Below are 15,351 nucleotides of genomic sequence, written 5' to 3'. Positions count from 1 at the left end.
GCCAGGCAGTAGCTAAGTACTCCTTTCCAGAATGTTTACGGAGAATTAAAGAAGGCCACTAGATGAAATAACAAGCTGGATACCATGAAGCCCTGTTTCTATGGTGACACCTCATTCTCACTACTCAGTATGACCTGGCTCAGTCCAACTGGGAACTGGAACTTCCTAGATCTTCTGCTTTGTGAAAGACTCCAGCCTTTGCATACTCTACTCTTCCTGGGATATCTTCTCTCTTCACCTTCTTTCTAAAAATAATTTTATCTATTTTTATGTGTATAGGTGTTTTGCCTGAATGTATGTCTGCATACGACATGGGAGTCCAGTATCTTCAAAGGCCAGAAGAGGACATCACAGCCTCTGTTAACTAATATTAACAGATAGTTGTAAGCTTCCATGTGAATGCTGAGAATCAGACCTGAATCTTCTGAAAGAGTAGTCAGAGCTCTTAACCACTGAGGCTTCTCTCCAGTTACTTTTCTTTTAACTTCTGCTGCAGCCTCTGCTACAGTGCTTCCAAATTCTTGACCCATCTGTAATGCTTTCTGGAGCCATTCGCCTTTACTGCAAACAGACTTGAAAACTATACACCCTGCCCCTCAAGTCTGTATCAGCTAAAAGAAACCACATGGTTACCTATCTAGGAATTATGTCGATATCAAAGCCATTCCATGACCTCTCTTCAGTTATTGAAGAGCTGCCAAGGTTGGATGTAAAAACTAGAGTATAATCCCAACAATCAGAGATGCTATCTCTTCTTGATCAGCATCTAGTGTAGTAAGAGATCTGAGGCATTGCTCCAAAATTGATGAATGACTTACTAGAGAATGTGATGTCACTGTGATCATTAATAAGAAACAAGACAAGAAGTTGAGTAGGCATATTGACATGTCACCTGATTTAGAAGCTTAATATCAGTAGGGCATGGGTATGATCTTGATCTCACTCTCCAAAGTAATGGTTCATCAACACTTGGGTGCAAAGGCTGTTATTATCACCAATTCATATTTACAAACTTTTGAAATCCTGCTATCATTTGGTCAAGAAGCAAAAAGTAAAATAAGAAACAAGCCAGGTATCAATAAAAGGCCTTTCCTTCCTCAGGCATGTAGAAAAATACCAGTAGCCACTAGGAATAAGGAAGAGGTGGATATATGTCAATCCCAAGACTACTGTTTAAGTATAAGTCTAGGGAAGAGCAGGGCCATGGATTAAGGAATGAATCCTGTGATATAAATCTTTCTGGTTTCTTTATATGAGATTACCAAATGCTTCATTTTTGTTGTTCTAGAACATTCTTAAAAAGTAGAAGCCCTTTCCATTAGGTCCCAGGGCTTCCAACATTATGAAGAAAGTTCATTAGAATTTTCCTCCACATTAAAGTGTTTGTAATTTGTTGTACAAATGTTTACCTTAAAATAATGTTTATACTAAAGTATTTATGGATAAAATGATATAATGTCTGGTATTTACTTCAAAATAATCCCAGCAAGGGGTGGAGCTTGGCAAAGAGGCAATTTCTGAAGTTAGACAGAGGACACATGGGACTTCTTTTTGCTTTTATATATAATTGACATTAGGGGAAAGATTTTGTGGTAATTTCTTCAAACCCAATTGGGCAACCAATAAGGAAAGAGATACTTCTCACAGGAACACTCCCCTCCATTGCACAGAGGTATCTTTTACCCAACTCATCAATATGAGGTTGGTGGCTCTACCTTACACAGGGGCTATGAATAGACTGTGAAGGGCAGGGCTTTGTGATGCTTTACAATGTCTGGCTTAGTAGAAACTGTTAAAGCTATCTTTTAAATATAAGCATTTGATAAGTTCGACTTCCCAAATAATCAGTTGATTTAACTGTAACAAAAAGGCCTTCCCAGCAAAAGTCAGTACACAAGGTTGAGTTGTGGACTGTAGAGAAATTGTTGCTGCAGAAACACAGTGTGCAAGTAACACCCCAACACAGAGGGGTTGGCAGAAGTCTCCTGTTGTGATCAGGCAAGACCTTACCAGGCTCTGATGGATGCTAGAACAAGTGAGCCCCTTCTGCCATGGAACTCTGTCAAGGTAAGAACCCTCTTCTGAAAATGCTCCCTTCACCCTCTATCAGCTCTGCCCCTTCATCTGCTTTTCCACTTGACACAGCTCAATGCTATGTCTGTATGATATTCTTACAGCCCCACCTGCTTCTCCTTTACTGCATGTTGACCCATGCTATAAGCTGGGTTGGTCTTTGATTAGACAATTGTTGACCAGACATTTACACCACACCTCTAGGATGCTCTTTTGCATTCCACCTCTAGAGCTTCTCCCTTTCAGACAATCAACTTAGAGAGGAAGACAGAACAAAGGAGGCTTCCCTGGGACAGTGCAGAGGTAGCTGTTGCTTCCACTGTTCATGACAGAGGATGGCTCTCAGATCCTCAGCTAAACATTTTTCTAAGGTAGGAGCCGCAGGAATCATTCATGCCAAAGGGTAATCTGAAAGCTATTCATTTAAGAAATAGCAGTTTTGTTTTAAAGTTGTGATTTTAGAGTTAAACAATCTGTTTCTCTTCCTCAATTTATTTAATATGTGAAATGTAAGTCTTTTTAAATGACACTTTCTTAAACTATTGGAGCAAATTCCATGTACTTGACCATGATACCATAACTTTTCCCACTGTGTCCCTCTGGCTTCTGGAGGAAACAGAACTCAGCACACATTTGCAATGAGCAGATATCAGTGAAGGAGAGGTGCACGGTGATAATGAAACAGATAGAGATGCTGAAGCATTGAGAAACTAGCAACAGTGGGCAGTCATTGCCAGGGCCAAGCTGAGGCACATTGTGCTAACCCTGATGTCTAGAAGCATGAATGAATGCTGGGAACAAGCCCTGCAGCCAGAGAGGGAAACCCTAAGGGTATGCCTTAGGGCAAAAGAAGAGTGGCCCCTTCTTTTCTTGTCTTTCCATGGCCAGTGGAGCTTCCTGGTGTTCCCAGATCCAACAAGTAAGGGAGCCAAGGGATATTCCCCCACAGGGCTGGCTTCTAGGAGAACCACAGAGAGAGGAAAAACAGAGAGCAAGTACCAACTCTATGTGACCTTCAAACACAGCATTATCTAGGGAAACCTTGTACAGAAGTCTAAGGGAACACTTTTTTTTTTTTCCCTAAGAAAACTTCTGAGGCAGAGCCAGGAGGAAAAAACAGCTCCAAACTTAGGGTTCAGTGAAAGGAACACAAAACATCAATTTGAAAAAGGAGCAGAAAGACAATAATTTAACTGTTATCACAAGTTTATGCTGGCTTCACTGGGCATCCTCCCCAAGTCCCTCAAGCATGTGAAGCGTGTGATGCAATGACGGTTCCTTAAGGTGGACCTAATCTTTCTGTGGGTTCCAATTCACATCTCAGGAATATTAGCACAACCTGAAGACCATGCCAAATACTGAATTTCAATTCATACAATCTGCGGGTTCCCAAAAAACTGTGACAAACAAACTAACAAAACCAAACCAAAAAAACAGGAGACTTTGGCTGGACTTGATTGGAGGCTTGGCTTTCTCTTTCTCTTGGGGGAACTAAGTGGCAAATGCATATCACTACCCAGACAAAATCGCCAGGTTCAGCTGATCCTCTGCTCCTGGCACTGCTCCTACCCAGTCCTTCTCCACACATGTTTGGACTGCTGGTTGCCTAGCCCAAAAGTCAAACCCTGAATCTCACAAGATGAGTATGTTTGGACCACATAGAAAATCTTTGGAACACTAGCATACTGTAGGGGAACTAGAGGAGTGCTGGTAAAAGAGCAAGAAGGAGGGAGGTTGGGAGAGATGAAGCAAAGGAGGAGGATAAATAGGAGGACGATGATGAGGAGGAAGAGGGGGAGGAGGAGGAAGAGGAAGAGGAGGAGGAGGGGAGGGAGAGAGAAGGAATCGAATGAGGCTGAGAAAAAAAAAAAAAAAAAACAACAACTAAAACAGGAGACTAATGAGGCAGTCTCATACCCAGGAGAGTCATGACACATCTCTGCATCATTTTAGCAAACCTCTTGAATGCCTACCAGAGACAAAGAACATTCAAAGCCTTCTCCTCCAAGTTGTTCTCCTCTGTAAACATCTCCACTGGCTTAAAGCCTTTTGTGATGTTTCCTTCCTGTAATGATGAACTTGGATGCTCACGCCTAGGGCTGTGGCTTTCCTGGTAGCTGGTCAGGGGCATCTATGTGGGAAGCAGTTTCTCCTTTTGTACCCTCAGACCCTCCTCTGGCTTACACTCTAGCCTTGCTGTGGTTCTCACTTTTATTCTATTCTAGACAAGCTTGGCTAAAATGGTTCCCATGGAAAAGACCAGAAGGGTATTTCAGAAATGTTAAAAATGAAAGAGTAACAAGCATAGTGTGGAGATGTAGTATTTGTAGGGTTGGCCCAAATCTTGAGAATCATCCAATTTCACACTTTAATGCACAGTTGGGGAAGTGAAAGCTCAAAGACAGACATGGATTGAAGAACAATGGAATTCTGGAGCTGGACAAGATTGTGCAGTCTATCAAACAGGAATGATCAAAGGAGCAGGTCTTTCAGATCCCATCCAGTATTTAGCTGGTATGAGGAACTCAGTCTCTGAAAGCTTGGTTCTGAGTCCTGTACCCATTCCACTTAGGATTAATAGGTTAACTGCTCTACAATACCAAGATGGCAAGGGAGAATCAGGAGGTCAAGTTCATCTACACAAGCCTTCACACTATCACACCTTCTGGGTCTTATCATGATCCTGAATAAGGCAAGTACCCTATGAGGCCACCTTGACTAAAAGTCAAGTTGAATCAGATATCAGACCTTATAAAGATTTTTCCTTTTCCCTACATTATGAAATATCAGTCGTTAAACAGAGACTGCTCATGGGTTTCTCAAGCTTAGTATCATGAGTGTTTTGAGCTGTAGGACAAATTCCTGGTCCCTACCTACTAGATATCATCAGTAGAAGGTTCCTTCCATGTGACAACCAAAGCTATCTCCAGACCTTGCCATATATTCCAGAGAGGTAAAATCAGCCAGATGGAAATCAGAGATTTCAGAGAATGATACCCCATAAGTGAGGAGATTTGAGTCTGAGGAAAACATTATAGACAGATACATGGATGCAGTGTAGTGGGACTGACCCTGCTATCTGAGTCCATGACACCCATAATTCTGGTCCCTTGGCTGGCTTCTGTGTGGTGTCCCTGTCCTGTTTTTACCTGGAGGGGGGGTGGGGGGATGGTATGTCTGACAGTATCTCCTGTAAGCTTGAAAGCTAGGCTGCTCCTATTTCTGCCAATACAATGCTGTTCTCAGTTGGAAGAAAATGCCACATGTCTGCCCTCTGCTTTGCCTTTTTTGGGGAGGCGGGAAGAACCACACAGTCTTTTTCTTATTTTTAATGGGTGACCTTTCTAAAGCCCCGCAGACTGTGTGAATGGATAGAGATAACATGAAGCAGAGTGCTTGGAACGGCTTAAGTCCTACAGCTCCCAGGCATTTGGATTATTTAACTGCTGATTATGATTATTTAATCTGAAAGCCTACACTATTCTAACTCAGAAAATGTTTGCATTTCCATTAAAAACCACCAGGCCAATGGTCCTTTTGATTGACACTTTTCACTATTAAAACTACATATATACTGTGTGTTTTCATCTAAAAGACATGGCACCCCTTATTTTATTTTAAGATAAGGAGCTAACTTGAAAGGTAGCCTTTAGCTCACTCCTTTCTGGTTCCCTCGTTCCCCTGTTACTGTAGCCTGTTGCCCTGCTCTCCTGACACTAGCATGAAGAAAGATCTATCTGACAACTGCAACCTATATGGCATGTAGGTAACACCATACAAATATCTCTGGCTGAGTTTAACTTCACTGCCTAAAGCACAGAACAGGACTTTTACCTGGGCTGATTTGATTTTCCAAAGATGTTTTAAACATATTGCGCATTACCTCATCATGGGAACGAGGAAAGGCTTTTGATTCTATATTACACACAAGTTAATCCGTTTCAGTTCTTTGGCTCTATTGATTTGAGGGTCATCATTTCTGCTCTGTTCATTTATTTCATATCTAAAGAGTGTTGTGGGGTAATATACAAAATACAGGGGAAGTCTAGCCTACTCTGGCTGATAAGAGTGACAGTGTTGAACCAAACTGCATTGTTGAGTTCATCATAGAAAAGACAAAGAATAGTCTAATTCCTGACTGATCCATGTTCCAGGTTATTTTTTAATTTGTGGATAATACTGGAAGGAATGTTTGAGATCATATTGTATTACCCAACAACACACACACACACACACACACACACACACACACACACGGGGAGGGGGGACAGAAACAGACAGACAGGCAGACAGACAGGAAGGCAGGCAGGCACACAGACAGAGACTGAATGGATTAGGAATAGTCTGTCTGAAGTGACCTTGGAAAGATGCTTATACTGTGGTAAGGTGGCTTAGCAGCTGGTCCATTTTTGTTTTCTGTTCTGTAAAAATTTCTAAGTTTCCCAAAGTTATTTTCCTCTCCTTCCTTAATTTGCTTTCCATGGTGTTAGCTGTTCATACATCTACCCATACAAAGACTACATCTTCCTGCTTGTGGAGGTGACATGTGTGACCATGTGACTTAAAACTCTGGTCAGGGAATCAGTCCTCCCTGCATCAGATTATGTGGAATATGAGGTCTATGAATAGGACCTTTGTCCAGAGTCTTTTTATGCCTTAAAATAATGCTTAGAAGAGTGGCAGCATGCAGAACAGCCCTTACACAATGCAGATGCTCAGCGACTATTTTTTTTGAATGAGCTGTTAACTGACTCAAATGTTGGTGGCAGATATGTGTAGCTTAGAGGCCAGGCAGGTTTCTTTCCTTTTCCATCCTTCTGCTGGCTGGAATGTGGGTTGGGTACTTAGAGATGAGGCAGAGGTCCAGCACTGTAAGGTGGTGACCAAATGCCGCGAGTGGCAAAGCTTCAAGACAGAAGGCGCTACGCATATGTTTGGCCTGCTAGAATGTAGAGTTTTCTGTTCCTTACATTGGAAGCTCACTAGAACATTCCATTCTCATAAGGTTATTTTTTCTTTACAGTTAAATTTCGCTTCCATACTGTAAATTTGATATGCAGTGAGAGTTTTGTCTTCTGCCATTGAATATTAAGCTACCAGTTTCAGAATTAAGAGTGTAAAACAGAAATCATGAATGGCAACTAACGGTACTTAATGTCACAGCCTGTAGCATAAACCAGAATCCATTCGGAACGAGCCATTCTTCACACCACCTATCCTCTGCTTCCCTGCTACCTTTCATCTCCACGTGTGACTTGAGTAGCAACAACATCCTTTCTGAACATCCCATCTAAGGCAGATGCCTTTCAGAACTGGGCAGACATTCTAAAACATTCCAGCAAGTGTGGCCATAATACTAAATATATCTTAAACTGGAATCTAAGTTTTAATCAATAATTAATTGCTTGGAGAAGAAACTACATTGAAGCTTAAAAGCAAAACCCTTAAATGAATAAAATTAACTTATAATTTGAAGATAAGATTAATACTTATATGTCATGGATGAATTAATAGAAAAATATTACACACTTATAAGCTTAAAATTACTTTTTCATGAATGAGAGTCCCATTCACTCCTCATAACGCCTCTGGGGAAAAAATACAGCCCCTTGCAACTGAGTTTATCAAATTTAAGTAATGGCTGCCTTTAAAACTCCTCTCCCAGACTCCATTTATCCTTTGCAAATTGCCAGGCACTTAGAATTCCTCCCTAAAGAAATGTGATTTGTCTTTTCTCATGATGGCACAGAGTCCAGAATAAATTGATTTTATCATATTCTGCACGTAGCCTCTGCTTTGAAGGGCACTTACCTAATGAGTGGCACTCTCAGAAAGAATCCCAGATCAAAGGGGCCAACGAGATGATGTTGTAGCCTGAGCTGCTGCTTTACCCCATGGGAATGTACTAAAACAACTCAGTGTATACAAAGCCTTGCAAGCCTATCTGGAGGAGACGTCGAAAATCTAACAGTACCCAGGAAATGAAGGTGGAGCCCACAAAAATTATCAGATGGGTTAAAATGACCTTACTTAACATAAAACTTTTAATCAGGTATAGGAAAACGTCAACAAAACTACAAAAGGCATAATTCAAATTATGGAACTGTTAAGGAGTTATTAAAGCACTTTTGTGATGTAGGATTTTATACTAAGTGAAAAATATCAGCTGCCCGTCGGCCTGTTAAATTACTACGGCAGGCTAACGTGTCTGAGAAAATGCATAAGCAGATCAGTGCCTCAAAATCCTTATTCCTTTTAGCTACAGATATCAAATTCACCTGCCACCAATTAAATAACCGAGCTTGGTTCCTGGAATGTAAGGTTATTAAGCCTTGTTTAAAGCCAAACTTAGAAAGTTCTTAATATTCTTTTAATAAAATTCTCCCTTTTAAACAAGAGCAAATGTAACAAAGACGAAAGATCATAAAATATCTTAGCAAAAGCTTTTAGATATTTTTAAGTAAGCCAATATTCTTATATGCAGGGATAGGGTATACTGTCTCCTTGAATGGAAATACTTGGTTAGGAAATGCCAGTTCTCTCCAGTAGCAGAATGATCTCTAACAGTTAGGATACAAACCAAGAAAAATCTAACTGAAGGCGTGTTGGGGGGAGAACAGGACAGGAAATAAATCCTGGGCTCTTCCTCTCTTCTAACGAGCATATCTTCACTTCCTGTGATATTCTAGAAAGTGAAAGGTACCCAACCTTGTCCCTTGTCTCTCTGTGTCCCAAATCAACAATAATGTTCTTACATTTGGAAATGGCTCTGTAAGTGAACTATCGAGCATCTTTAAAGTCACATAATGAACTACATTTGCCCATTCTTTCCTTCACCCACTTGACTCAGAGTCTAAATTTGACAAGGTCAGGAGGCTTTTCTGTTTCCACCAGGTTAGCACCTACCTTGCAGTCGAGGCTCAGTAAGAAGCTGTTTTCTGTTTGTTTGTTTGTTTTTTAACCAATTCACCCTTTGATTCCACAAATGCTTATTGTTCCCAATATACTCTCTTAAAAGGAACTCTTGGTGTAAAATTACAACATGAGAAATCTTTCAGTTAGAAGAACCAGACAGCATTTTCTCCTTCTAATTCTGATCTAAATCTAAGAGAACAGTCTCTACCCACCAAGGTAGAACAACAGGGGGAAACACAAGTCAGTGTGATATGTCTCAAGATGATATAAGATACACACAGATACAAAAAAAAATCCACTTAAAAATTAAATAACTGTCCTCCATCTTGTAATCCTCCTGCCTCTGCCTCCTTCAGCAAATCCTATCGAAGTATGCCACCACAACCAGCAAATTGACTCCTGTCTAAAGGAAATATGGGGACAAAGAGTAGATTGGAGACTGAAGGAAAAGCCACCTAGAGAACGCTCTACCTGGGGGTCCATCCCATATACAATCACCAAACCCAGACACTATTGCTGATGCCAAGAAGTGCCTGCTGACAGGAGCCTGCTATAGCTGTCTCTTGAGAGGCTCTGGCAGGGCCTGACAAATACAGAGGTGGATGTTCATTGGACTGATCACAGGGTCCCCGATGGAGGAGTTGGAGAAAGGACTGAAGAAACTGAAGGGGTTTGCAACCCCATAGGAACAACAATAATATAACCAGCTAGACTCTCCAGATCTTCCAGGAACTAAACCACTAACCAAAGAGTCCACATGGAGGGATTCATGGCTCCAGCCTCATATGTAGCATAGGATGGCCTTGTTGGTCATCATTGGGAGAAGAGGCCCTTGGTCCTGTGAAGGCTCAATGCCCCAATGTAGGGGAGGAGGAGATGTGGGTGGGTGGGTAGGGGAACACCCCCATAGAATCAGGGGAAGGGGAGATGGGATAGGGGGGCTTCAGGAGGTGAAACGGGGGAAGGGGATAAAATTTGAAATGCAAATACAAAAATTTTCAACAAAAAAAAGAAAGAAAGAAAGAAAGAAAGAAAGAAAGAAAGAAAGAAAGAAAGAAAGAAAGAAAGAAAGAAAGAAAGAACTGGGGACTGGTGAGGTGACTCTACCATTTAAGAAGGATTCCTCTTTTTTAAGAGTTCTGTACCCAGCTCTCAGGTCAGGTGGTTCCCAATAGCCAGTAACTCTAGCCCCAGGGAATTCCTTCATACATGTATGGTATACACTCCCACACCCCCACGTCTCTACAAAACATAAAATAGCTAAGAGTAACTGGCTACCAAAGGTAGGACCACAGACCCTGTGGCAGTGGAACAAGCATGAATCTTTACTGTGGTAGCTGTTATAGAGATGTGGACAAGTAAGAACATTGCTAAACATGCAACAAAACAGGGCAACTGGCACTAGATCAGTCTCTGTGAGGGTGTCAGGCTGTAGCTATGCCAATCTGAAGGATGTTATCAGTGACTAAGTGGTCGAGATGACAAGAAGCCAATCTATCCTGTTTGTTCCTGTTGTTGTTTACAGCTTCATGTCAATCTTTATTATTCCCCCAAAACATAAATAAAAGCAAATGACAGGACTCTTATCAAAGCTTTCTATATAATAGCAAAACATTGGGGCCAAAATAAATCAGCAAACCTATATGTCAATACATTAAGTAATTTAAAATAGCATGATTCTATTCTTGTGATTCAGAAAGTATTCACAGTCTTAAACCAAAGAATTAAGATTTATAAAATATAAAGGGCAATCTAATTTTCTGGAAAGTTAAGGAAGGCACATTTGTGGAGGTATACAACAGAATGGCCTCAGTGACTGCATTAAGGCCATGGGTGATTCCTGGTGCTTCTTTCTGTTCTCTTTTATTTTCCTCTAAAATGAACTACATTACTTAACAAATACACAAAAGGCCATCTCTTCTATGGCTGATACTCAGATCAGTATTATATAGAAAGAGAGAGAGAGAGAGAGAGAGAGAGAGAGAGAGAGAGAGAGAGAGAGAGAGAGAGAGAGATTTAAAACAAACAAACCAACCAACAAACAAACCCAACAACAACAAAACACAAATGGGAAGATGAGCTCCTTCATTTCCATGGAACACAACCAAGAATGACCTGTCCCAGGGCCTGGTGAATTCTTCATTGGCAATTATGCGAACAGGAGTCTGCTTATGCAAGCTGGCAGAGTAGATCTAGCTCTCTTCCAATTCTTAGACTACATACCATTGGGTTTAGCGATGAATTTAACAGACACACTTCTCAGTTTTAAAAGCCCAATGTTAGATTTCAAAGTACTTTCACATATGCCATTTTATATTAGTCTTTGTCCAGGACTTTCTTTTTATCCTGACCTTAGCATACTTCCATAAAGCAAGTTGGACAGGCATCACTCCTTCCATGTTAATGAAAAGAAAATGGAGGCAGCCAGAAAGTAATCTCCTTTCATGTGCTGGTGTGAGAGAAGAATGTCTTCATCCTCTCTCAGCGGGCTACATGGTAAATCTCTTCCTACCAGGGATTAGAAGATTGGTAGACCAGGTTAAATATGAGTACCAACTGGATGAAAATCCAACTCTTAGCATAGCATGAACAAGCACCAACAACAACGATGTATCTGATTGTCCTTGGCAACTTAAACAGGGCTCAGTCAGTGTCATGTAGCAATGTATCAATTATCAGCTTAAAACCCATGATAGATAAAACCAGTTGTTCGGCTCAAGCATCTGTAAGGGCTGATGAATCTACTCGGGAACCTCCGTCAGTATGCTCATCCCATACCTGGGTCCCCTTAGTCCCAAGTTAGATATCTGTAAGGTGGTCTTCTTCTGGGTTAGCTAAATAATGAATTGGGTTCACATCGGGCTTGACGAAGTAGGACTTTGTTTCTTTTACCAACAGAATTAACAGGAAAATTCTCTTTATTTTGCAGTGGCAGCAAATTATTCAGAAATAATGTGGTGATTCACCAGAGGCCTTAGCCTCTAAAATCATGAAAACATACACATGGAGATGGTTTCTATATTTTAGAAAAATAAATCCAATTTTAGATAAATGGTACTCCTCACAAAGTACCTTAAATGTATGGCATTACATTCACCGGTCAACAGAGCCTTGGTAGACATGTACCATTTCCTATGTGCCATGTGCTCTGCTCACAATTACACATTGTTAGAAGAGGAAGCAGGGAGGTTGGAAGGTCAAAGGCAAACCCCTGTCACAGTTACAGGCAGAACAGGATGTGATGATTTCTAAACTCTTATAGTCCAATCCTACTCCTGTTCTCAAACATTATGAAAGTACATGCTCTTTTTATAAACAAGAATCAAAAAAGCTCTTAGAAGGGCATCCTGTATCATTGCAGATGCAGAGTTAACATGGGAGCCTTGAGGGAGGAGAACAACAAAGCTCTCTGAATGTGCATCAGCACACAAGGAGACAGAAGTAGCCAGGGGATCAAATGCATTTGTGTGGTTACAGAGTTAGTGCGGTTATCACCCCTACCACTACCACACTACTGAGCACACGGATTATATGGGAGCCTGAAGTGCTTGCCTTCTTGGCTACACAAGGCTTCATCTTCACCATCTCATCTGCTCACTTGCCTGACAGTCAGAAAGCACCTGCCATATGCCCAGCTCTGCTGATGAGAATAAGAGTTCAGCAGAGACTCAAGCAGACAGGAGTTCCAGACCTGGTAAAATCCACAAGAGGCTCCATGGAGAATGAGGTAGTAGAAAGAGAACCTGAAATAGAAGTCCTTGCTTTAATCCTGGCCAGGTGGCCTTAAGCAAATTATTTGAATCTCTCAGAGTCTCAGTTCCCTGGCTTCTAAATGGTGTATAATAATATCTGTTTTTATTATATCATCTTTTATTAGACAAAATGCTAGTTTATATGAGTTTATATGTGAAAAAAAAAACCTTACTCATTCTTTGGTCTTGGAGAAACTGAGGTAGTTGAAGAGACATAAAAGTTTTATTCTCATTTATTAAACCCTTCAAAATATTTCATTCCATATTTTCCATGATCTAAGCTTTCTTGATTTAATGTTAACCATGTGTAAGACTGGCTGGGTCACTATGAGGTCACTCTTCCATACCTAGCCACCAATTTCAAAGTCTGTGTTACTGGCTTAAGATGCCACAACTATGTATGCTTCCCCTTATTATGGGAGGGAGCAGGATTTAAATTATATCTTACTTGTTTAATTTAAGTATTTATAGAAATGCTATTTCTTGGCTGGTTCGTTAGGAACAAATCCATTACGATTATTATTCAAATCATTTAAAACATTGTCCTTCCAATTCTCTTCCATGATGATCTTTGATTGGTAAAGGAAAACAGGAGCTGGATAGGTGTAGGTGGGTGTGTCGCAGGGCCACAGAAAGGACTGCTTTAGAGCACAAAACCCACTGTATCAACTAAAGGAGAGAAGAAAGTAAGATAAATATCTTTTACTTACCTGTCCCCTTGTACCTGAACCAAGGTGTGTATGCTGGTAAAGAAAAGACTAGCCTTCATTTTATTATTCTACCAAGTCTGAGTTCTGTTTCCCTGACATTGTGAGAACCAGTACAAGCCAGGCACTGAAGAGGACTGAAGAGAGCAGTCAGCAAAGTCCTGGCTCCTCAGCAAAGCTCCTACCAGCTGCCAGCAGCATGCAGGTTCACACTGTGCTTAACAAGACCTCATCTCTGCTGCCTCAGACCTCAGCAGCAGATCTGTGAGTGCTGTGCCATTCTCAGAACACAGACACACTCACTCCAATGCTGGCTGTACAGTCTCAATGGGAGACATGTTGGAAAAGGTGCACAAGGGGTAGCCAAAGAAATAATTTTAAAAATCAGTAATACCTTAAAACTCACCCATTTTCTCTGGATTTCTCTTCTTGTTTCCAGCCTCCCCCTTTTCCTAACATCAAAGTGGGGTGACAGAGGACCAGGGGAGCAAAAACAGGTACTCACTTCATCTCCAGGATCTCCTCTAGCTGTTTCCTCCTCTCAATCCGGAGGTTGGCCAGGTGCGCTTCTTTTTCAGCCAGAGATTGCTGGGTAGAGGCGAGGCGTGCTTTGGTGGCATCCAGTTCCTGCCTGGTTTTCTCCAAGGCATTCATCAGCTCCTCAATCTGAAAGGCACATGGAAGGTCACATGTCATCTCTCCTTTACTCAGACCCAAGGAACATCTTTTTCTGAGAGACACAGAGGGACAACATGACATCTGCACTACATACAAATAGAGCTGATTTGCTCTGTCTCTGGTAGAAACAGCTTTCAAACCCAAGAAATCCCTTAACTCCCCAAGGCCTATTCAATTGGATTGACCAATGATCTTTATAGAAACTATTTAACATGTCTATTAGAAGGGGGTGCTTGACCCAGTATCAACCTGTGGTTAATAATTTCAGGTACTCCATCTGGGCTGCAGGAAAATAAGACTCAGACACACTCTGGCTGGCACTGTACACTTTTGTGTATAGGCCTCCAGAGTGCTCGGACAGAAAGCTAATCAAGTGTTTCAGATTCATTCATGCTTTAACCTATCAAAACCTTGTTTGGCCAAAGGTATTTGATGTCCACAGAGCCTCGGGAACCTTTCTCACCTCACTTCCTTGACTTAAAATCAGGAAACAGGCTTTGGCCAAAGGTAAACAGAATTCCGGCCACAAAGGGCTCAAGTTTGGTTTGTCCCTGAAGTTTGAGAGGGTCCTAAACTTGAAATAAATGACATGTAACTTTTATAGAGTGCTAATACACCATAGAAATAAGCCAGACTATCAAATATCTAGGGTTTTCAGCCAGGTCCCCCCAATTTGAACCAAGGATCTCTGAGAGAAGCCCTAACCCTCTCCAAACCATTGGGGGCTTTTAAATCCAACACACAACAAAGAAGCTTGGTGTTTATAGTCATGTTCCAGAGACTTTCATGAAGAAAGCTGGTAAAATGTCATTCCCTGTACAGATACAGTCTACATGCACCCTGCTGATTCAAAAATCATGCTCCAGGAAGTTTCTAGATTCCAGAGCTGCTGTGTGGATTTCTAAGACTCTCCGTCCAGCTGAACTTGGCTGCATGCGTTCATCCATCACTAAAGTCAACAGAAAACCCTTCACAATGTGTCAATGACATGTTAGGCCCCAATTCATAAAGACTTTCTACACAATTTCTGCAGTTTGACATGGACTTCATTCAGAATAAGCATTAACGTTCATGTCCAAGGTAAATTACATGCTTTTAAGGTTCAGAACACCTTCCATTTTGCCCTGATAAAAAGGAGAAACTTAAGGACCTTGTAAATCAAAGCTTAAACTAAAAAGTTTTAAAAGCACAGAATATAAAGGATAATCTACAAAACTCATAGAATC

The 15,351-nt window shown here is 41.2% G+C and overlaps 1 protein-coding gene across 10 annotated transcripts in view; it reads right to left on the bottom strand.

Annotated features, from left to right (window-relative positions):
- Erc2 (ELKS/RAB6-interacting/CAST family member 2) overlaps nucleotides 1-15,351 on the bottom strand; it is an 864,340-nt gene that overhangs the window by 319,149 nt on the left and 529,840 nt on the right. For all 10 annotated transcript variants that reach the window (XR_015044606.1, XR_015044607.1, XM_085828472.1 and 7 more), the window contains one exon: nucleotides 13,953-14,113. Coding sequence is in view for 8 of the 10 variants with exons in the window: in XM_085828472.1 (XP_085684598.1) it covers nucleotides 13,953-14,113 (161 nt within the window). In the remaining 2 variants the exon portion in view is untranslated. The remainder of the gene's footprint in view (nucleotides 1-13,952; nucleotides 14,114-15,351) is intronic.

This window comes from Mus caroli, unplaced genomic scaffold (genome assembly GCF_978045245.1).
Source record: "Mus caroli unplaced genomic scaffold, Mus_caroli_1 scaffold_12, whole genome shotgun sequence".
NCBI lineage: Eukaryota > Metazoa > Chordata > Mammalia > Rodentia > Muridae > Mus > Mus caroli.
The sequence above is the reverse complement of the archived record's forward strand: the minus strand, read 5'-3'. Positions and strand labels throughout refer to the sequence as shown.